The sequence below is a fragment of the Ambystoma mexicanum genome, chromosome 11 (genome assembly GCF_040938575.1).
Source record: "Ambystoma mexicanum isolate Mex_15411 chromosome 11, UKY_AmexF1_1, whole genome shotgun sequence".
Classification (NCBI taxonomy): Eukaryota; Metazoa; Chordata; class Amphibia; order Caudata; family Ambystomatidae; genus Ambystoma; species Ambystoma mexicanum.
In genome coordinates, this window is record NC_090934.1 from 674,560,749 (window position 1) to 674,584,590 (window position 23,842).

Below are 23,842 nucleotides of genomic sequence, written 5' to 3' on the forward strand. Positions count from 1 at the left end.
AAAAATGCAGTATGCCATGAGGCCGAGCAACCTCAAGAATTCGAAGGCCGGAAGACTCTGGGCACTCTTGAATTTTTGTTACCATCTGGAGAATGTCTTGAGCCCTCACCTTGGGTGGCAAGCACTTTCCCAAAGATGTGCGTCTAATACAGCCCTGATGTACTGGAGCTGCTGGGAAGGTGTCATATTGGACTTCTTGAAATTGAGGGAGAAGCCCAGCCTGTGAAGGGAGTGGCAGGTAATGTCGAGATGATCCAAGGCTTGTTCGGGAGAACGCGCCCTGATCAGCCAATCGTCCAGGTAAGGGTAGACGTGAATCCCATTCTCCTGAGATGCGCCACCACCATCAGTTTGGTGAAGCCCCTCGGGCGGAGGTCAACCCGAATGGCAGGACCCAAAACAGATAGTGCGAGCCACCAATGGCGAACCTCAGGTATTTCCTGTGCTGAAGCTGGATTGGCACATGAAAATAAGCATCCTGTATGTCAGATGACTCCAACCAATCCTGAAGTTGGAGGGCATGATGGATCTGAGAAAGAGTGACTATCTTGAATTTCTCCTTCCTGAGGAAATTGTTCCAAGCATCTCAAGTTCAAGGTGGGTCTCAGTCCCCGGTCCTCCTCTGGAATCAAAAAATATGGGGAGTACCAACTCTTGTTCCTCTCCGCTACAGGCACTGGTTCTATAGCGCCCTTTCTCTAGCAGGGTCAAGATTTCCTGCACAAGGAGAGGATCTGGAATCCTCAGAGTGCCTCCCCAGTGGATTGGTGTGAGGCTTTTTTTTTTTATATAAAAAGGAAGGCAGTAACCGTGGGTTATTGTTTCCAGAGCCCAAGCATCTGATGTAATGTCTCGCCATTCTTCTAGATGCTGAGACAGTCTGCCCCCCACTGGTGAGCTGTGACTCAAGCCCTCTGAGCGGTTTTTAAGCAGCTGTAGCAGAGGCAGATGGTAAAGAGGCTGCTGCTTGAGCTGGCTTGGCAGCTCTACCTCGTCCACCACAAGGACATTTTCGTTGGCCTCTTTGACTGGCCATTCCTCTCGCCCTTCCAAATGAGGAGTAGTAGCGAAAAGATCTACCCCTCCAAGGTTGTTCGTTAGGACAAAAAGGCTGAGGTTGCCAAACAGCAGCGCCTAAAGACTTGGCTGCCGCTTTAGAGGTCTGCAACTTCTCAAGGCTCTCGTCAGCCTTGCTGCCAAAAAGATGAAACCTGTCAAACGGCATGTTGAGAAGACGAGCCTGCACGTCAGGTGCAAAACCCGACTTTCGCAACCACGCAAACCTGCGCATCACAGTGCTCGTAGCCATGATGCAGTCTGCAGAATCCAACCCAGACTGAAGGGACTCACACACAGCTTCCTTGCCGTCGTTAATAGCTGGGAAGCCGTCCCTTTCTTCCCCCTTGGGACCATGCTCCGCCACCATCGAGACCCACTCCCACAGAGTATACGAAAATGTTGCCAGGGCACAAGTGGAGTTGGCAGATTTCAACGCCATACTCCCAGCCAAAAATACCTTTTGCGCCCACCCTTCCACGCACCTATCGTCCCTATCAGGGGGGATGGTAGGGTACGCCGCCTGTTTCGAGGTAGCTGTAGCTGCTTGGACCAGCCGACTCTCGGGAGTGGGGTGTGTGGACAGGTAGTCGGGGTCGCTACTGGAGGGGCATTATTTTCTTTTAAGAGATTTGTTAACCGCCGGATTAGTCTCCAGGGTTTCCCAATTCCTGGCCACCCTTTTTTTGCAGAGCCACATGGAAAGTTAACACAGGATCCGTAGGTGGACCCTTGTCCAAAATGTCCGTTAGACCATCCTGATCATAATGCACAGGAGGTCTAGACCAGCCCAAATATTCAACAACTCTAGACATAAGTTGTCTGGACGAGGAGTTAGCATGCTCCCCTGGGTCCTGCTTGCCGAACTCCAGTTCAGGAGAGGTGTCTATACCTCTCGCATTATGCAAAGTATCACAGAGATCCTGCATCCTACTCTCCTCTGAAATGAGACATTCAGGCACATTAGGGGTCCCAAACTGCAAACCAAAAGGGGCATCATCCTTATCCAAACGCTCCCCCTCCTCAAAAATGGTAGTGAGGGACTTTTTTAAAAAATCCTGTTTCGGTAGAGGGGCGTAGCTTTTCTCTGGTGTGGTACCCAGAGGCTTTGAAATTGTCAAAGGTGTCGACTTTGACTTAGTTACTGCCTTCTTTAGAGGGTCAACAGTCACTGGAGGCTGCGCTGGTGATATTGGCACAGCTGGCATCGACAGTGGCGTTGACGGCATCGATGACCTGACAGGGGTCGATGACCCGATGAGCGTTACTGACAACCTTTCCCTCTCTCCACGTCTGGAGTGATCCTTCGATACCTTGTCCGAACGAGGCCTTGATGGCTCTTGATGTGGATCACGCCGTCTACTCTGGCTCAAGGTCACGCGAGTATCCTACTGAGACCGGTCCTTGCTGGCTTCCACAGAAGGCGTGGTCGAAGCCCGGCCCCGTTTATCATAGATTTTAAGCATTTCCACATGGAAAGCCTCCCATTCTGCCGTTGTCTACTTTTTAGACAGGCATTTCATCCACTCTGGGGATTCGCCTGACGAAGATGGCGACCGGTGGTGCCTTCTCCTCGACCTCTTCGACGAAGAAGAGTGGCAGGAACCACTCCTAGACCTAGAGTGCTTGGCCTTCTTCCTCCGAGGAGAATCGCCTCTCGCCCCATCGGTCCAAGGCTCAGCAGGTCGGGACTTATGCGGTTTGGAAACCTTGCCTTGAGCTTCCCCTTTCGTCCCCTCCAGGCATTTCCGGTCATGGATTGACACTTGGAGCACGTATCCGTATCATGGCCCTCGCAGAGGCACCACAGACTGACTCGATGCAGGTCCGTGATAGACATCTTGGAGCCGCAGTCCCTGTATTTTTTTAATCCGGACCGAGGGGTCGTCGGAGTAGAAGACGAAATATATTCAAAAACCAACAGCAAATACTTTCACAAGTACAAGCCACACCGAGTTTCTCACAAAGCATACGTTTTTGCAGAAAAACTTAACTGAGCACCACGGTCACTGTGCGTGCTACTTATAAAATCCGATGACATCACCCTCGACGGAGGCCTCCGAGGGCCATGAACTCGACGACATTGACGCAGGATGCCCTCTGCCGGAAATTTTCCGAAGCAGCCGAATGCTGGACATTACATGTCAAAGATGAGGAATACGTTGGAGGACACAATCCATTTGAAAATAACAGCATGGAACACATTAGTGCAGGAGTTATTTGCACCAAATGCTGGGAACAATCAGGAGAGTCCTAGCGACTGAAGGCAATGCAAACACAAACCTGAAAGGAAAGGGAGGGCCTAACTCTAGCAGGAAACAGTAGGACGCTCTAAGCGGGAAGGCACGAGCCCAAAACCCCCTCCAAGGGAGGTACACCCGGATACCAAAGAGAGAGAATGGGAAAAACAAGACATGGCAAGATTTAAACAGTGCCAAAAAAAAAAAAAAAATACAAAAAAAACATATAAAATCAGGCTGTATGACGCTCCCGCAAATGCGTGTTGTATGATATGAGAAGTTGTTTGTTGGTTGAAATGTTGTATACAAAAACCTATTAACTTTTTACAAAATATACAAAATAAAAAAAATCTTGGGGAAGGAAAGCCCCCTTTGCAAGTTTGTGTTGAACTTTATTGTGAGGGGTCCAAGCACGACAGAGGGGCACCTACAAGAACTGTGTGATGAAAGGTCTGAGCCCGACAGAGTGCGCTCTTTGGGAACTTTTTGGTTGGAACATTATTTTGGAAGAAGGAAAGAGACAAACGTGGAATGCCAGACGGGCCTCGATCCATGTTTTGGAACTGTTTATTGTGTTGGAAGCCGAGCCAGAGTGTGTCATCCTGCCTACAGGGATAGCCTTACTCTGCGAGGTCTAATGTGGGTAGGAGAGCTAGTTCAACCACATTTATTCAGTTGAGCACTGATTTTTCCCTTTGCAAAGATTTCTCCTTTTTTGTACAAGAGATAGGGCAGGCATTAGGTTTTGTTAGAATAGCCCATTTTGAGTTGACAGACTCCACTAGGACTGCATTATTTATTATTTGATGGTCGAGACTACTCTCATCTTAGTTATAGGGCAAAATAGGAGTTTCTCCAACCTCAACAATTTCAATAAAAGTTTTACAAATTGTACCCATTGTGTCAGTGTCATACTTGTGATACCATGCCTCCCCTACTTGGGCCACCAGCAGACCTCCAACCCACACCCAGGAGTTCTGACCCCACACCTGACCCAGTACAAGACCCCTGAATTCCACGATAGTAGGCGACTTCAGACCACCAACCATAAAACCAGTGGTCATAAAAGATCTGCGAGGACACACCTCATCCCAGAATTATACACTTTGTAATACGAGGTACAGGGTAGAATAAATTATAGTCCAAAGCGAGGATGGAAATGTTGAGTGCGGAGAGTGCGATATGAACCGAGCGTGATCAGCATGATTATGATCCTCCCCATGTCCCAGTCCCTGAGTTTCCCAGGTGCACGCCATAATGATTGAATAGCATGGTCTTGCAATAGTAACTCATGAGGAAGATGACCTTCAGTCCCTGAAGATATGAGCCCAGCTGACCTCACGTGATGGAAGACAGACGGACGGGGCTGGGACCAATCGCAGCCTAGCATCCCCTATGAAGTAGGCCCATGTAAGGGTCTCTCCAACCAGCCTTGCATGTTTTTACTGTATGTTATGACTATGTACTGCCTTATAATCTTCTGCTTGTACTACTTTTCGGCAGAACGTTCTTTGCTTGCAGCCCTATTTTTGTGTTATTAAAACTTTTTATGCTCGCAAGAAATCTATTGGCCTTTCTTCCCTAGCGGAATGTATTTTTTCTGGCATGTCTGAGCCCACTGGATGGGGTTAGGGCCATCACAAATACCAATCTGTCTTTTTAGGACTGTAGTACTCAGTTATTCCCCTTCTCATTCAGAACCACCCCCTCCATGACCAAATTGATCACAGTCTCTGGGATTTTAGTGTCCCACCATTCTTTCATGGCCTTCACTGTGTCTTTCTTTGCTGTTGCTAAAGTCGTGGGCCAACGCAATGCACGGATATGGACTATACTACCATGTAGCTCTAACTGGTAGATTTGGTCCACATGGACTACCCTACCATGTAACCTAAGCTGGTAGTCTTAAGTTTTCCAATGGGGCTGGGTATCAGGCAACTGTGCAGCTTCTTCTTGTATCATCGACTTTCCCCTCCTAATTGTAAAATAAGTTTCTCTCTTTGTGACCTAGGCTGATGCACTCTGGGTTTTGGTTCAAGCCATTATTGAGGCTCATCCTCCACCACTCGAGTAATACTCTCATTCCAGTTTAGCCTTGCTTTCTGGGTTTACTCACATCCCCTACTGACCTAGATCTAGGGACTTTTGATTCAGCTTTCCCTCTTGCCACTCGTTTCTCAACACCTATTTGTCTGGCGATTCTCCTCTGTCTTTTCACAGATGTTTCTCTGCTTCTATTACGCTCTCCTTCACCTCTCCTTTCACTCTGGGCTCCCTTGGTGTTCTTCCTCCCATACCTCCTCTCTGGTCTTTATTAACCTACTCTGCCTCTCCTTCTCCCTCTAGTTTCTTCTCTTCTATTTCTCCTTCTCTCCACACCCTCTGTACTTGCTCCTTCTCCTCTCCATTCTTTCATTCCTATCCACAACTTGCTGCTCTGCCATGCTCTACTCTGAACTCTTTGCCTCACTAGTTGCTGTGCACTCCACCTTCTAATGCTCACACCTCCCTGTGGTGTGGATATGGGGACTAGTCGCCTGCAGACAGTACCAGGGCTCATGATTGCGCAGTTGGTGTCTGCTGAATGTGGGTTATACGAGTGGTTGGGCACGCACTGAATGTGCAATCGCCCTAGCTTATCAGCATTGCACAGCAGATCACCCTATGGCTCCGCTCAATGAAGTGATGAAGTGGCAGTCCACCATTTTGAATGTAGTTAGAACGTTCCCTGTTGGGACCAGCAGGTTTTCAGCCTGCAGTTTCTTTCCTTTTCTGAATTTGTGCTTACACCCACGGGGTCCTTGCGATTTGAAGTAAGCAGTGCCCGGGGTAATACCCGCAGGCATTGTGCACTATATCATGCCTCTGGAAACAACCAATTCCACAACAATTATTATGCAGCTTGCAGATTTCCTTAGATGCAGGTTCATAAGCATCTGTATCCTCATGTGTATTAAAACACTCACTTATAAGCTTCAGAGACAGTAGTATTCTAAGGTGGGTAGGGCAATCACATTCAAATTAGGGCAGGATGGAGGGAGAAACCCGAGGGGTACCCCCCATATCCGGCCTCTGGGGCCCGCATTATGTAGTGGGTAGTGATCCCCAGCCCTCAGTGTCACTGAAATCCCATCCCTTAGTCTTGTGCTTGTGACACACAATACACAGAGAACATTACTTTTGCTGCTCTTAACAGAACACAGACGTCTTCAATTTCAAATATGGTTTTAAACTTACCTTTTACATATCATGCAAAAGTATTGACTGTCACTGAAAGGCTGATATTTCATAACTAGCTGGCATGCATTAAGAGTCAACAAGAGGGGTGTCAAAGAAAAGCATGAATTGACATTAAAAGTCATGTATTTCCTTGGATTACCTTGTGTCCCCCTCTGCCTTTGCAATATGCCCAAATACATGAGCAAAGGAGTTTGGGATAATTCCTCGAAGTTCTGGCACTGCTCGAACACCTTCCATTGTAAACGTTTTGCCTGTTCCAGTTTGTCCATAAGCAAAAATGGTGCCTGTGAAATTGATAAAATAAATATATTATTGCACTGTAAGACAACTGTTTCAAAACTGTATTTCAAGCATAACAGGAAACCATGTTGTGGCAGTTCAGATTTAGGAGTCGGACGCAGCAACATGTTGTCAGGTTACGACTATTAGTTAGCAGTTAGCTTGGCCACCAAAACAAAAGAAACAAACTAAAATAATAAACTTTTCCTAACTTCAAAAGTCCATTCCCTAAACTAGTAACTCAAGTTCAAAACAGTTCTTTATTAGTATGTCGGAAATGATAAAGTCTCTGTTCCAAAACCTAACCTGAACAAACCACTTTCCCTCCTATAGTAAATGCTGACTTGGTTCTTGTCAATATCACTTGTGTTTTTTGCAAACCACAAAAAGATGTCTTTCATATGCTGGTCCTTCAAGATGAAACAGCAAGAGTTCCACCTTTGCAAAAACATGGTTCTCGGTCTCTCTTCTGAAATGCTCAGGACTACTAGGTGGAGGCTAAAGAAGGCTGAAAAGAAAAAAGGAAGACTACTATGGCAAAAGAAAGGAAAAGTGTGGGATCACATGGACAGCTATGGTTCCAACTAAGGTCAAATGTGATTGTGTTTTCTTTTGAACTGACCCTTCCCAATGGGAACCTGACTCGGATTATCTCACTTCCCATCCAACTGTGCATCATAAATCAGAATGAAAACCGTGGAGGCGCTTAACTAAAACCACTTTATCAGATAGAAAACTCGGAGATCAATGCATACTAACACTACAAAAATGGGTGTATGAGTAAAGCATAGGTCTCTGATATGCGAGCAGCCTGCATGTTACAAGTTCGAATCCCGCAGCAAGGGAGACTGATTTTAACCAGTCTGAGGTCGATTAAACCCGTCTCATAATATGGGATAGTAAATACACCGGTCATTGAACTACTTTTCAGCACAAGTCATCCTGCATGAAGCGGTTAGAAGCGCAAAAACCATTACTATTAATAAAGCCTATATATCCTGAAACTAAAGCTGCAAGGACTGCAGGCATTGCTGCTTAGCTTAGCAATGATGCAATATTCTTGAGCACTGTGACATCCAACAGATTGGAAATTATGGCAACAAATCTAGTGTATGCAGATCAAGCAGGGTTTATGTCTGGCAGGCACATTCTCTTGAACTTAGGACCACTATACCAGATGAGACCCAGGGGAACAGAACTGATGGAAAAGTGACTCTGGTGTGGATATGGATATGGATTTGAGCTTTACTCCATAATTATACTGGGCACGGGGAGCTTCTGAGGATTCACTTATTATATATGGCAAGGTAGCAGGGGTTGCAACAGGTCCTAAATTATCAGATGCATGGAAGTGCTGTCAGGGTACAAGAATGGGAAGCCCTCATTCCCATATAAAGCTGATAGACATGTTGGGGGTGCTACCTCAGAGGCAAAATATGTGATGCTAGTATAAGGATTAGAGGTAAGAGTTACCTTGTCTCTCTATTAGTGAATGGCATGCTCTTGATCATTAGTGACCATGCTTTGAAAATGCCCAAGCCCTCTGGATGGCCGAGAATGAAATCCACCCTGTAAGAGTGCAGAAGGAGGAGACTGACGCACAGATGGCATTGTGATTGTTACAGACGATATTTGAGATGAAAATAAAAGTAAACCTATCTCGCTCTATATCGATGAGGGGTTTCCCTGCCTCAACTAAAGTGCTAATGGGTTTGTCAGGATGACTGAGTAACTAAAAAAGTCCACCGACCTGTGTCAAAATGTCCCTCGCTGTTCCTTACACTTATGACTAAACTAAACAGTTGTACCAAAGCTCTTGGCCCAGGCCAGGACAAGGAGTCCCTCTTCCTGGACTGGGTGGCACAGTTCTGGTTTTAAGTTCTCCACCAGGGCGAAAGACTCCCTTCCCCTGGTTTCAGTACTTCATAAACAAACAACATTGTGTTGTTTCATCCCCAGCTGTTCTTTCGACGTCATTTTTAACAAACAAATGACATCGAAAAATCTAAATCGGGAAAAAATGGGGGTGGGGTAAGAGGTTAAAAAGGGGTGGGGGTGGGGAGAGTACGGTTAATAATATAGGGAAGGGGGTCTTGGGGTAACCCCCGAATGTATATATATATTTTTTTAATTTGTTTATTTATCAATCGACACACAGGAGAGATTATACAAAAACATTACATATAGTATCTCAGGTCATGTAACCCAGAGTCCCCATCTCCCACCCCATACGTTCCCCGGCAAGCATAGTTCTCGGCCTTAGTCAGATTGACTCAGCGGCACTGGTGGGTCCTCCATAGCGTGAAGGGCCCTTGCGATCAGGGGCGGTTTGTGGGTCAGGGCCGGATAATTCCGGTCATAGTCTAGCACTGGCTCCCAGATATCCCGAAAACGATGAAGCAGCCCCGCCCTGGCTGCCGTGACTTTCTCGGCTATTCAAATATCCAAAGTTTGACCCAGCAAAGGGCCATCAAGGGTCCGTCCGCGGACTTCCAGGTGCGGGCCACCGTGATCTTAGCCGCTAATAGGAACTGGGATATCAGGGTCGCTCTTCTCCCCGACCGCGGGTATGAGCCTGACAGTGGAATCCCCAAAAGGACCTGTTCCGGCCAGCTGCGGCGTAAAGCTGTGGGTAAGAACGGGAGGAAGCGAAGGGGAAGAGAAAGGCAGGATTGTTCGATCTCCACCCATTTCGGTCGGCCCGTAGCAAGTCCCCATCCCTGGAGGTGGGCCAACTGTGCCGCCATATGGTATTTGCGGAGGTCGGGGACCCCCAGGCCTCCCAATCTCGTGCTGGCCATCATTGTTCTCCGCGGGATGCACGGTTTCTTCCCCTTCCAAATAAAGTCCACCATCTTCCTTTGGAGCCGCTGCAAGGGGGGGAAGCAGAATGGTGATCGGGAGGGCGGCACAGGCATAGAGGAAGCGAGGAAGTAAGTTCATTTTGCACGCCATGATCCGGCCTAGGAGGGAGATCTCTAGGGGTTGCCAGCGGGTCAGATCCTTTTCTAGTTCCTCGAAGAGTGGCGGGAAGTTAGCTCGGTAGACTTCCGTTGGGCGTGCGGGGATATGAACCCCCAAGTAGGGGATCAATTTGATGCTCCATTGAAACGGACCTCTCTTCACCAGGGACTCCCGTTCAGCTGGCGTCATGCCCACTCCCAGCACCGCCGATTTTTGATAGTTAATCGCGAATCCCGAGACCATCCCAAAGTTGTGGATTTCAGTTAAGGCCTCACTCATGGATCTCTCAATGTTTGTGATGGCAAGCAAAACATCATTCACGTAGAGGGCCACTTTTTGTTGCGCAGAGCCGGTGCTCAGGCCACTGATTCGGGGGTTCTTCCAGACTCGTTGAGCCAGCGGCTCCATGGCCAAAGCGAAAAGCAGAGGGGGTAGAGGACATCCCTGCCTCGTTCCGCACGTGAGGGAGATTGGGTCCGACAAGCGGCCGTTGACTCTTAGCCTCGTCCTGGGGGACTGGTAGTTCGCCAGGATCATCTTCTGAAAGGTCAGGCCGAAGCCAAAGGCCCCCCAGAGTGAGGCGCAGATAAGACCAGTCCACCTTGTCGAACGCTTTAGTTGCGTCCAATGCCAAATAGGGCTAGCTGTTGGGAATCCCAAGTGGCGATTTTAATGAGATCCAGGGCCCTGCGGATGTTGTCTTTCGTGGACCTTTGGTTTATAAAGCCCGTTTGATCCGGGTCTATAAATATTAGGGAGGATAGGTGCCAGACGGTTGGCCAAGACTTTAGAGTATATGTTGGCGTCCAAATTCAGCAACGCAACGGGTCTATATGAGCTAATATCGTGAGGGTCTTTCCCGGGCTTGGGGATAAGGACTGTAATAGATTCTTGCATCGTTGGGGTGACCGTGCCAGTGGCCACGAATGAGTTGAAGAGGCGGGCCAGGGAGACCGCTAGTTGGGGCCGGAAGATTTTGTAGAAGCGAGTGGAAAATCCATCCGGGCCCACGGCTCTGGGTTTTAAGCTCTTAATGGCTGCCTCCACCTCCTCGATTGTAATCGGGGCTTCCAGGTCTTCCCTGGCCGTCGGGGTCAGGTGTGGTAGGGTCGCCTCTTGGATGTATGAGTGCTGCTTAATTGGATCTCTCGGGGCCGCCGTCATTATTTCCAGGTGGTGGGCTGTTGCTAAGCATATTTTCTCATGGTCAGCGTAGTGGATCACCCCTGCGGATCACGGAGGCCTAAGATAGTATTTCTGCTCTTCGCCTTTGCCAGTTTGCTAACCAGGAGCTTGTTGGCCTTGTTGTGAGTGTAGTACCATTGCTTAGACTTGGTTAGCAGATTCGCCGTAGCCTCAGCGTAGTGGGCTTCCAGCCGTTTCCTGGCCATTTGCAGGATCCTGTAGGATTTAGGGGCCCAGCCCTTCCTTTTATGTGTAGCCTCAGCCTCAGCCTCTCGGACTTCTGCTTCCAAAGAGTCGCGCAACTCCCTCTTCCTTTTGTGGTATGAGGCTCCCTGGGCAATCAGCTCGCCTCTGAGGATCGCCTTCATGGCGTCCCAGGTGTTAGCCGGGGAAGTGTCTTCGTCCCGGTTTTCAACGAAAAAGTTCCAAATGGAGTTACGATTGAGTCCCTCACTGCCATGTCTCCCAAGATAGGGTCATAGAGGCACCAACGGCAGCGCGGAGGGGGGGGGGGGGTCTGGGTCATGAGACCGCAGGGTCAGAGTAACTGGGGCATGGTCTGAGAGGATCCGGGGGCCAATTATCACATCATCAGTGAAGGACAGGATCTGTGGGGAGGTCAAGATTAGGTCAATTCTGGAGAAGGTACGATGCACATATGAATAGAAGGTAAAGTCCTGTTCGTCTGGGGACAGAACCCTCCAAGTTTCCACAATGTTTAGTGTGCGAAACAGGTGGAGCAAGCCAGCGGCCAACTTCAAATCTCTAGAAGTCGGGGGGGTGAGATCTGTCCTTGAGAGGGTCCGGAGCCCCGTTAAAGTCTCCTCCCATGACGACATGCCCCTCGATGAATGGGAGGAGAGAGACTTCCAGGTCCTCGTAGAAGCTCTCCTGATACTCGTTCGGGGCATACACCGAGATGAGGGTGTAGAGCTGGCCATGGATGGAGCATTTGACTGCAATAAAGCGACCCTCCTGGCACTGTAGTGAGTCAAGGATCTGAGGCTTCAGGTCTTTTGCGAATAAAATAGTGGTGCCCCCCCTTCTTAGTGCCGTTTGAGGCGAGGAATTGTAGTGGGAAGAGTTTGCTTCAAAGGCGTGAAAAGTCCGCTGGGATCAGGTGTGTTTCTTGTAGAAAAGGGATCGACGACCCGTTGTCTTGTAGCCTCTGTAGGATCGATTTCCTCTTCGGGGGGGGGGGGGGGGGGGGGGGAGTTCAGGCCCCTAACGTTCAAGGAGGTGAACTTGAGTTTCAGGTGAGGGGGTTGGTCCGGGCAATCCTCTTGCTGGGGGGACGGGGGTCATGGGGGGGTGGTTAGGTCAGCCATGGACGTGAGAGCATGATTGAGTTGAAGTCTCCTGTGGTCGAGGGTTTTTTAAAAAGGTCTAACTGGTCTCCAACGGGAGAAAACACATTCAAAAGTGACCTCCAACGGGAGGACCAAAGTGCTGCCAGGGGGGTCGATTTAGAACTATCGACATGGCCCCTAGGCAACAGGGTTGTCATTCGACAGCACCAACATGTTTGAAAGTCTCTCCAAGGGTAAAGTGGTGTCATCCGCCTTGGAGGGGGTTATGGACCGCGTCAGATCTGCGGCAAGATGTGAAGCTTAAGGTCATTACAGAGTCATGGTTCCAGTGCAGGCGTTAAGGCGTGTCATTTAGGTTTGCGATTTCTCTGCACTCTGGACCATGGGGTCTGTTTCGGTTTTGGGGAGATTGCTTCTGAGGCTGGGCTTGATCGGCCCGGAGCAGAGAGGTCTAAGGTCTCTGGGGAGTCCGGGCGGAGGATTGACGTCGCATCGTTGAGGTGGCTGATGGTGCGCTGAGTGCCCTTGTATGAAAACTGTAGGGCCGTAAAGAGCCATCGATAACGGAACTGCTGATCCCGAAGAAAGAGTGACAGAGGCCGGAGCATTCTGCGCTTTTGAAGCGTCAGCGGGGAGAGGTCCTGGAAGATCTGCATCGGGATTCCCTGAAATGAGAGCTCGTCCTTAGAGCGGCCAATCGCTGCTATGGCCTCCTTGGTGGTGTAGAAGTGGACCCTAGTGATCACGTCTGGTGGGGGGGTCCGTATCGACTCCTCGGCGAGGGCACAGTCTGTGGGTCCGATCCAGCAGCAGTTGAGTCTCGCCCAGGTCTGGCAGGAGGGACTGGAAGAAGGTGCTAACGTATTCCGGGAGCTCCCGGTCAGAGACTGAGGCGGGCACCCCGCGAAGACGCAAGTTGTTGCGGCGGTAGCGGTTCTCCAAGTCCTCCTGTTTATGCTCGAGGATTTCGGGTTCTTGCCACCAGCGATTGGACGGTGCGTTGCATTTCTGTCAGTGAAGCGGAGTGGTCCGTGGTCAGGTCCTCTACCTCGCCAACCCTCAGTTCGATGCCGGCGACTCTTTGTTCGGTCTGTTCCAGTTTGACGGTGAGTTCCGACATGCAGGCTCTGAATTCCGATTTGATATCGCTCATGAAAGCCTGAAGATCCTCCTTAGTTGCAAGCGTTCCGCCGCCATCAGACGTTTTCTGGGGGGTGAGCTCGAGGGGGTCCGCCTTCCCACAGGCCGGCAGCATAGCAGATAGGTCGGCTGATTTAGGAGGCTTTAGTGCTTTGGCCATCGCTCCGCGGAGAGGGGCCGTCCCCAGAGGGTGACTCCCGCGTTCACGTTTTGCAAGGGGTTGAGGGGGACGGCCAGATAGATGTGCGGGGTGGGCAAAGCCCGGGGATCCCAGGCGGTGGAGCGGACAGGTTAAGACTCCAGCTTCTCGCGAAATAGAACAGTTCCTCAAAGTTGGGCAGTCCAGCGAGCTGGGCGTCCACCTAGGAAGGTGGCGGTCGGCACCTCCGGCCGATGGTGAGCAGGCGTGGGCAGGGGCACCCCAGGAAGTCACAGGGGGGGGGACGCACTCCGTGTGGGGTCAGAGTAGGTGGAGCTCGAGGGCCCGCCCGGCGGGGATATTAGGCGCCCAGAGGGGGTGTTGTTGTAGGCCTCAGGGTAACCCCGGGGGGGGGCAGACAGCAGATAGCAGAGGGGCTAGAAGACACGGAGTCGTCCCAGGGCGGTGTGTGTGGTTCAAATCAGGGCCACGCTGTAGCCCACCTTACCTGTGTGTGGCCGACCCCCGAGCCGTGGCCACGCCGCAACAAGTAGGCCTTCGATAGTAGCCGGGGGAGGCAGGGCCCCACCCCCGAGAGCAGCAGGCCGAAGATGGGCAGGGACGCCCCAGGAATCGAAGAGGGTGCTGAGGTGGAGCTGAGGGGCCGCCCATCTCAGCCGGGCGACGTGTGTGGCTCTCACTCGAGCCGAGATCGCGGGGGGGCCTCCGGTGGTAGCCGGGAGAGGCAGTAGGCAGAAAGTGGGCAGGGGCGCCCCAGGAAGACGAGGGTGGAGGGTCCGCAGAGAGAGCAATCCCAGCGAGGCGGCGGTGTCGGAAACCGCCGAGTCGAGTGATCACAGGGGCCCCGGCAGCAGGCTTTGCACCGTCGAGGACCAGGCACGGGGGGGGGGGGGGGGGAACGCTCCGGTGCAGGGTGTCGGGCGGGATGAGCCTCATACGCGTTCATGGGCAGATGATGGCAGCCAGCCAGCCGCCAGCCTGGAGCGGGTCGCGAGGATGCAGCGGCCATTTTAGGTCGTGTTACGGGAGCAGGCCTTCACGCTCCCCGTCGCGTTTTCACCGTTAGCGAAGGCGTTATGCCCCCAAAATGCTGTCATCCACAGCCCAGGACCACAGCAGGTGAAAGCTCCCCATCACTGCCAACGGACTTAGCTGCAAACGGGTAAAATTAACGCTGAACCGCGGATCCGAGCGGAGGCCATCAGAGGAGCTGCCTCATCGCTGGCGCTCCAGGCCACGCCCACCATATTTTTTTTTAAAAAGTTTATGAGTTTTTTAAAAATAAGGTCTTCAAAAAATGTATTTCGAAAAAAACTCATGTCGGTAAAACGACATTGAACCAACCAACCAACAGGGTTGGTTGCAGATCCTCTGATACTCTACATCAGAAAGTTCAATATTTAACAGTTCACAACATCAGGGGGAGCGTCTGCCTTCCACTGGCCTTTCTCACAAAGAACATATCCAATTGTGATGAGGGTCCCAACCCATATCCTAGTTTCTCTTCTTCCCACAGGCGTACTGGTGCACTCTCCTGCCAAGTACTGCGACACAGAAGATGGTTCAGGACCTTTTCTTGTGGGTGTGGGTCCAAGACCCAATACTTCTCTGTGGCTTGGTTTTGGCAGACCAGGTTCACTCTCCTGCCAGGTACTGCCACGAGCAAATTGACTTTCAATTAGGCTTTAAATGTACGCTCTCTAACTGTTATCTCCATCAGTGGCTTGCGGCCAACCACTGCATGGAGGAAGTTGACTCCCTATGCACTCTGTCTTATGGTTAACTACGTTTATTTTTTAAAGTAGTGACAATGAAAAGAGAATTATTATTTTTTAAATGAAATTAGCGCTAATGGATAGCAATGAAGATTTGTGCTAGAAATAATGATGTTACTATGTTTATGAGAAGACATGTACAGTTTAGGAGAGGTAATGTTTAAGAACACAGAATTAAGTAGGAAATTAGTTATTTAAGTTTGGGATGTTTTTAAATAAAAAATGTGTAATTTGGTATTCACGGACAGAGCAGTGACTGATCAGCACTGCTCTGCCTAGTGCTAATTATCATCCCAAAGTCACCATATATTAAAGTGGCATCTGTATAGAGTTAAAGTGTAAGTTAGTGGATGTTAAGGTGTAGTGTACATGTTTTAAGGTGAAATGTACTTTTAGTGTGCATGTTTGAGGTGTGACTTGCATGAGGTCATCTGTGTAATGTGTTCCCACATTGGGGTTGTTTGCTTCTCTCCCTATTTCGAGGTCATTATGGTCACACCCCACCTTGGAGTCGACTGGTTCTCACACCGCCCTAGGGGGCATTAGGCTCTTAATCCACCCAGGGTTTGTTAGGCGCTCATCACACCTTGTGGTCGTTAGCATCTCGTCCGGGTGTTGCAAGCTTTGCACCCCGCCTTGGGTATGTTTTGACTTGCTGTCTCCTCCTGAATTCCCTGAGCAGCCATGTACCTTTTTCCTTCATGCAGTGTTCCTCCGATCTGGTGGGTTGGTTGGTTGGGGAGGTGGTGTGGTCTTCCTGCGTCTGCTTCATCAGAGCAGATGCTCCCTTCCCGCTGGCTCCCAGTGCAGTTCGCTGGCTCCATTTCTTTCCACTGGGCTTGATGACAACGACGCATCCAATGGATACAATTTGTTAAACCTTTATTAAAAATGTTGGGGTTGGAGAAACTTCTAGTTTGTCATATAACTAAGACGGGTGTAGTCTGGAACATCAAACGATAAACAAAACAGTCCTAGTGGAGTCTGTCAAATCAAAATGTCCTATGCCAACAAAAACCTAATGCCTTCCCTATCTCTTGTACAAAAAGTGTAAAAAAGGAAACATGTATGCAAAAGGAAAAAATCAGTGTTCAAATGATAATGTGGTTGAACCAGCTCTCCTCCCCATGTTTGGCCTCATGAAGTAAGGCGATCCTTTTAGGCAGGATGAACCACTCTGGCTCGGTTTCCAACACAATACACAGTTCAAAACCGTGGATCGAGAGCCGCCTGGCCTTCCATGTTAAAGTCTCTTTCTCGAACTTCCAAAATAATATTTCAACCAAAACGTTCACTAAGATCCCCTCTGCCAGGCTCAGACCTCTCACGATAAAGTTCAACACAAAGTTGCAGGGGGCTCCCTTACCCAACCTTATTATACTTTGGGTCTCCGTCAGTCGGGCCCGGCCCACTTTCGGATGTCAGTCTTTTGCATGTGCGTGGCTTTCTTCACAGACCACCGCAGGACCACTATGACCCAACGTTCACTGTTTTTCTTTCACTCTTCCCTTCTCTAGGAATTAACCTTCTTCACTTTGCGGTTTGTCCGCCTTTAGCTTGAAACAATATACCTTTCACAGAGACTTTCAAATGGGCTACTTCGTTTCAACAGACCACTCCGTTACTTAGTACCGCTGATCTCACATCTGCATTTTACTTTAAAGTTCATTCACAAGTCTGCCTTTCTTACCGTCTTATCCACATATGTGCAGTCTTCAATTGGGATATAATGTTGCTACTTCATTCGCTTTAGCACAAACCGGTCTCTCAGGTCGCCTGCCAACTCACCAGCTATGTGCGCTTCCTTCTTGTTTTGCGATTTCCAATTTACGAGCCAAATTTAGTACTACACGCTTGGCCTCGCCTCCCCAACTCTGCCATTCACCCAGGAGGGTCACAGGCATCCTTGAAACACAATGCAATCTTAACTTGTGAGATATTGCCTTCTCCACGTGTCTTTAGTGGTCTGTCAGAGGCAACAACCTCCAGTAGGGAAGCTTTGGGGTTTTCGGTCCACTGCTCTCGTGCCTTGGTCCGTTGCTCTGCTCCAGTAGGTGTGCCTTCGTCCCAGAAGTTCTGCTCGTACTCATTTTCCACCTTGTTCAGAGTTCGTCTTTAGGTGTTGCCTTTTATTTGTGTGAGGAGAGCTAAATGGTATCAGGTGTATGCACTTAGTGTAAAGTGACTGACTTTGCCTGACCCAATTAACGGGACATATACAGTACGATGTGTGAGAGAGTTAGACTGGTTACTCATAGTCACCCTCTTCCTCGGCCCAGTGTTTGTGTAAAAAGTGGAGGGGGGCAGTTGGGATCCCGGAGGTTCCTAAACAATAGGATGGTGTATATGAACAAAAAAAAAAAAAAAAAAAAAGAAGGTGGAGGAGAAATAGTATTTAGTATTTTATTTATTTCTATAGCGCACCAGGCCCAGGGGCAACCGGGCGCTTAACTTAGTTACAACAAGATGAAGGCATGACAAGGCAATGTGACAGAGTATTACAGGAGTATTACAGGAAGATTTACAAAATTTACAAAATATACATTCAAGCGAATATCGATAAGGCAGTGATTTACAGGATAGTTAATAAGGGATGCAGAGTAGGTCAAAGTGCAAGTAGGGCAGTAAACTGGTGTTAGCTGTCTTGGGCGGATAGCCAAGCTTTGGTAAGGTGTTTGAATTTCAGGAAGGAAGGTTCTGCTCTAAGGTCATTGGGGAGTGAGTTCCAAAGTTTGGCTGCCAGGATGGGGAAGCTGGTTCCACCTGATCTTTGGAGATTAAAACGCGGGATGACAAGGCAGTTGGCTTGGGCCGCTCTGCGAGGTCTGGTGGAATTGTGGAAAGAGAATCTGTTTGCCAGGTAGCGAGGGGCTTGGTTGTGGAGGCATTTGTGTGCGAGAGCCAGGGACTTCAAGGAGATGCGATGTGGGATAGAGAGCCAGTGCAGGTTGCGCCTGGTGTCAGATATATGCTGGCGCCTAGGAATGTTAAGGGCCGCTCTGATCGCATTGTTTTGGACAATTTGTAGCTTGTTTAAGTTGCGGAGATTAGTACCTAGATAGAGGGCATTACAGTAGTCGACCTTGGATAGTACGAGGGTCCTGGCCAAGGTTACGCAGTTGGCAGTGGTTAGGAACGGGCGACAGGCGGTGATGAGCTTGCAAGTATACGCTGCTGCAGATGAGACTGCGTTGGACTGTCTAGTCAAGGATAGGGTTGAGTCGATGTAAATCCCTAGGGTTTTCGTGTCCTTAGCAATAGGGATGGTGTTCCCATCAATGGTGAAAGACTTGAAAGCAGGGTCAAGTTTAGTGAGTTTTTGTGGTGAACCAAGAATGAGGAGCTCTGTCTTTTCATCATTTAGGCAGAGGCCGTGTTGGGCCATCCACGCTTGGATGACCTGGTAGATGGCGTTGATGGCGAGGGAGTCAGTTGTGTAGTCTCCTGTGATGGGGATTAGTATCTGTGTGTCGTCAGCGTAATTGGTATACGTGACGCCCAAATGGTCCAGAATATCGAAAAGGGGTTTGGTAAACACGTTATATAACGTGGGCGAGACACAAGACCCTTGAGGCACACCACAAGAGACCGGAGCGGGTGGTGCGGCCGCAAGTGGGGAAAACACGCGCATTGATCTATTATCCAGGAAGGATCTGATCCAAGTAGAGGCATTTTCTGAGAAATGTGCGGCTGATTTGAGGTGATGGCAGAGAATTTTGTGATTGACAAGATCAAAAGCAGCAGAGAGGTCCAGGAGAAGTAATAACGCCAGTTTGCCTTTGTCTTTGAGATCTTCGATTTGCGTTTTTAAATCGATAAGGGCGGTCTCAGTGCCATGGCGAGGCCGGAACCCTGATTGCCTGAGTCCCAGAAGTTTATTTGATTCAAGGTATTCCTGAATTTGTAGGTAGGCCGCGCGGTCAAGGATTTTTAGTAAAAAAGGTACAGTGGTAATTGGTCTGTAGTTAGTGGGTATGCTGGGATCCAGGGTAGGTTTTTTCAGAAGCGGGATGACCCACGCATCCTTAAGATTGTCCGGTACAATCCCAGAGCTAAAGGAGGAGTTGATGAGCGTAGTGATGAATGGTGCTAGGTCGTGAGCTGCTTCCTTAATAATAGGTGCAGGACAAAGGTCACCCTGACAATTGGACGGTTTAAGGCTAGTGATGATCTTTTCCACTTCGAGAATGGAGAGTGGAGAGAAGCTAAAAGGAGTCAGAGAGTCTGTGATAGAGAGGTTTATGGTAGGTATAGGGATCTGTAGAGGGTTGGATTGAAGGCTAGATTGTTTGTTGTTGATTTTAATTTGGAGAGTGGCAATCTTACCTAGGAGAGCTTCTTGGATTTTGGAGCACCAGGTGCTATCTTTGGTACAGGTGTCAGGTGGAGTAACAGGAGTTTCAAGTTCTTTTAGGATTTTAAACAATTCTTTGGTGTTAGATTTGGCTTGTTCGATGCGTTTGTTGTATGTGTCTTTTTTTGCCTGGAATATAGCTTCCTTGTAGTTAAGGGTGGCCAGGAGTACGCGTGATTTGTTAGCTAGAGAGTGATTGCTTCTCCAGTGGGATTCTGCAATTCGTTTTTCTTTGCATAGAGCTCTGAGATGGGGTGTAAACCAAGAGTTTAGGTGGGCTCGAGGTTTAGATTTTCTCAGTTTCGAGGGTGCAATGGTGTCTAAGGCTATAAGCATGGCCCGGTTGAATGTGTCGACCAGGGCCGTAGGGTCAGAGCATGAGGGATCCCGGTCATTGAGAGCTGGAAGGAGGAGGGGGAGGAGTCTATCGCAGGTAATGTTGCGTTTGTTACGGGTGGCCATAGCCGGGGCAATGTTGTGAGGGAGGCTGATAGGTTTGGACTCAATATTGAATGTAATTAAGTTGTGGTCTGTCCAGGCGCACTGTTGGTTAGAGGTGATGTTGATGGGACAGTTGAGGGCGGCTAGCCAGTCAAGGGTTCTGCGTCTCACCCCCAGTCTCTGAAAACCCCTCCCCCAGGTGATCCTCCCACACTGGTCCGCCCCCAGGGTCTGGATCCAAAGGCAATGGCTGTGCCCTGGCCACCTGAGAGAGAAATCCACAGGAACTAGCGGGCGAAACACACTCTGGTTTCTCACACTCTCTTCTTGGCTACAGCTTGTTCTTCCATGTGGCTCCGTGGGTCTCTGTCACCCCTCGCACCATTGCAGGTAGGCTCTCTGTTCATTGGCTAGGGGGAGGGCTTGCGTCTTGTTCTGCGGATCGATCTGAAAATGGTGTCTGGATAGGGACAGAAACCACACCAACCTTGGGTATATGCATTGGTAACACATTACATTTGTCAATCAGGATTTAACCAATGAACTTCTGGTGTTCTGGAGACAAGGGAGGATAATACATAGCCCTGTTCAGAGATTGCCTGTCCTCTAAGAGAGGGATCGCGCTTGCACTGTCCCCCGGGTGGGTGTTACGCTTAGCAGCCTCACATCCCTAGTCCTAAAAGGGGGTGGCTCCCCCTTGGGGAGAGGGGATGAAGTCCCTGGATTTGTCACACACCACATTCCTCCATGAGAAGAGTGTTACTGAAGGAACTGTTAGGTGGAGGATCGACTGGGGAAAGCACATTTAAAATTAGAAGAAGTTGCAGGACAAAGGGTCCTTCAGAGAATTTAAGGCTCTAACCAGTTTCTAGATGAGGATTTGGAAGGAGTGAAGGAATACCTTCTAGAAGACATCATACAACAGCATCACTCTTGCTTACACTCTGAAATACTGACTGTTCTCACACACATAGGGGCATTGTTTGATCCCCGGTTTTTTAAACAGTACACGAGTAGGTTCCTTGGAAGAAACCATTTCAAATAAGAGTTTGTCAATGTGAATATATGCAGTTAGTAGATGAGGACGTGCAAGAGATGTTCATAAAAGGTGAAATGATGGAGTTGCCCATAGAGCTGCCAAGTTCCCAAACCAATATTTTTCTGATAAATACAAAGCAGAAGGCAATTCGCAATGTCAAATATGAGAGAAATAGATTGGCAATTCATGAACCCACTTTGACAGTAAAATCAAAGCTTCTTTCAGTTTCTGAGAAAGGAGAAGTTCTAGTTTAACTTATTTTCAGATGTGTATTTTGTGAGATCTGGCTCCAGTGGGGCACATTTTAAGGTTGGATCCCACTTAAATAGGGCACAGAACATATGCTTTTGCTCATACAATAAAGGAAAATCGTTAATCGTTCTGGGGTTAAAGTGGAGCAGTCTTGAGAGCTGAGAGGGCCAGGATAGAAAGTGGCCCAGCGGAACCCAAGCTGCCTCTGACCTAAGATGGCCACTGCAGTAGAGCTGTGAAACAAAAAGGGTGATCTTGGTGCAGCACCTGTGGCAACGTGAGGCAACCTGATGGTCTTAATCCTGCAGCCCTTTCGGGTCTCCTGGGCTGCTGGCCCAATAAGGGGTCTTAGTGGTGGAGGAAGCCAGGTGAGTGCTGGTGCAGCAGGGAACTGGGGATCACAGTGTGCACTTCTTGACTTCCACTTTCAGTAGGTCCTGCTCTGGGGCCGAGGGGCGGCGCAGTGGCAGACTGGGGACCCTGGAAAGCTGAGCAAAATTTACGGAAGATAAATCCCTCCCTTAGTGATCCTAAAGTGCAGGGGAGATAGCTGCAGAAAGGCCATCAGCCTGGAAAGCAATGAAAATCATCTGATCTAACTTAGGACTCTTGAGGGACAAACAAACTATGAACAGACAGACAGGCTTTCAGTATTGACCTGCTCTCCTTTACCAAACATTGACCCTTTCCACAATCTTCAACTACATTAAATATGCAGAGACTCGTACAACAATTTCAGAGCGTGCAACCTGCGTGGCCCTGAGCTCTGAGGAGGTCTCTGTTACTAGAAGGAATAGAGACTTGACCAGCTGCTGTTCAAACGGACAACTCATGAATAATAAACTGAAACAAAGGGGACTAACATGGTTGCGTACAGCCAGATGACACACATACTGAATGAAGACGCAATCCAAGTACTATAAGAAGTAAGGCTCAGACACAAAAGAGTGGCATGTTTCTGGATATAAACTTTTTTTAAATAATGAAAGGTTGAAAAAAATGACACTATCCCTAGACCTAAGAGGGGGTTTCCCCACCTCCAAGGAAACTAGTCAAATTGTCAGGAAGTTCAAAAATAAAGGGTCAGACACAGTTATGTCCAGAAACTTGCTTCTGTCCCTAACACTAATTATCTAAAGTAACTGCTAAGATAATCTCTTCTTAAAGTAACATGTTCTTTGTGCTTTCACTGAACAGAAACATTCCCAGTCTTCCTGGTCAAATGAAAAGATGAAATAAACAATGTCCAAAACTGCAAGATTTCCAGGCTAGGGTTGTGCTCCTTTCCCTTAGTGTTCTTCTCAGTTTCCCTTCTTTTGAGGTATTGGGCCCCTTTATCTTTTAGGCAAAAGTCAATGGACAATCCACAAGGACCTGCTGTTTAGCTTCACAATCCTTTGTGTTGTCAACTTGATAAATTTTGTTATAGAATGTAAGATTCCCTTTTCCCAGTTCTGGGGTAATTGACCCTCTCAGTCACTCACGTGGGTGCGAGTCTCAGAGAGAGAGAGCGAGAAAGAACGCGCGAGCGCAGGGAAGGGAAGAGAGAGAGAGAGATAACACTGAAGGGAAGAGATAGGGAGAGAAAGAAGGAGGGGAGAGCACGCGCCGCTTTGGGGGCGGGGGGGAGCACCCACTGCCAGGAGGGGGTAGAGCGCGCACCACCGAGGGGGGGGGGGGGGGGTGTGCGTCGCGCGGGGGGAGGGGAAGAGCTCCTACATTCATGGGGGTTGCAAGCAATCTCACGGTTCAGTAGGGGGGCAGCAATCAAAATGAATATTTTTACTTTCAGGCTCTCCCAGTAGCCATCCCTCTCAAGACTTTAGCGAAGATGCATCAAGACATTATGGATGATGTCTGGAAAGACGTGAAGGCTAGGAAAACTCTGCTCATGTCCAGGGGTGTGGGTGGGGTGGCGGTGCAAGATATACGTCGATACTTTAGGGTGGCACAACGGAGGGTGCTCCAAGAATGCGTTAACCCTTTTATGACTAAGGGGTGGTGCCATATAGAAGAGGAAGTCTCGGGTAAACTCCTTCAGCACATGCCCTGGTTAGAGAAGCTGGACAGGCCAGTGAATGTGTACGAGTTGCCAGCGACTAGGGTGACAATAGTGGTCTGGGATAGGGAAGTAGGCATAACAATGTTTCCCTCCCCTCTTACGCCCATCCATTTTACCCTAACTTCTAGCCGGGGTACGACAGTTACGTGTTTGCAAATTGGAGGGAGGATGGATGTGAATTGTTGGCACATATGTTTATAGACTGGCAAATAAGGATATTTGAGTCATGCAAAGCCACGTTTGGAGTAAAAGAGAAGGACAGGTTTCAGTACTGGAAGCTGCGGCACTGGGTAATGCAATCCCCCCAACAAGAAGGCAGCCACTCAGAAGCGATCTATCACCTAG

The 23,842-nt window shown here is 49.0% G+C and overlaps 1 protein-coding gene across 1 annotated transcript in view; it reads right to left on the reverse strand.

The window, feature by feature from the left end:
- Positions 1-23,842, reverse strand: part of KIF3A (kinesin family member 3A) — a 1,370,456-nt gene that overhangs the window by 1,235,395 nt on the left and 111,219 nt on the right. Inside the window, exon 3 of the mRNA XM_069623529.1 lies at positions 6,676-6,820. Within this exon, the coding sequence (XP_069479630.1) occupies positions 6,676-6,820 (145 nt within the window). The remainder of the gene's footprint in view (positions 1-6,675; positions 6,821-23,842) is intronic.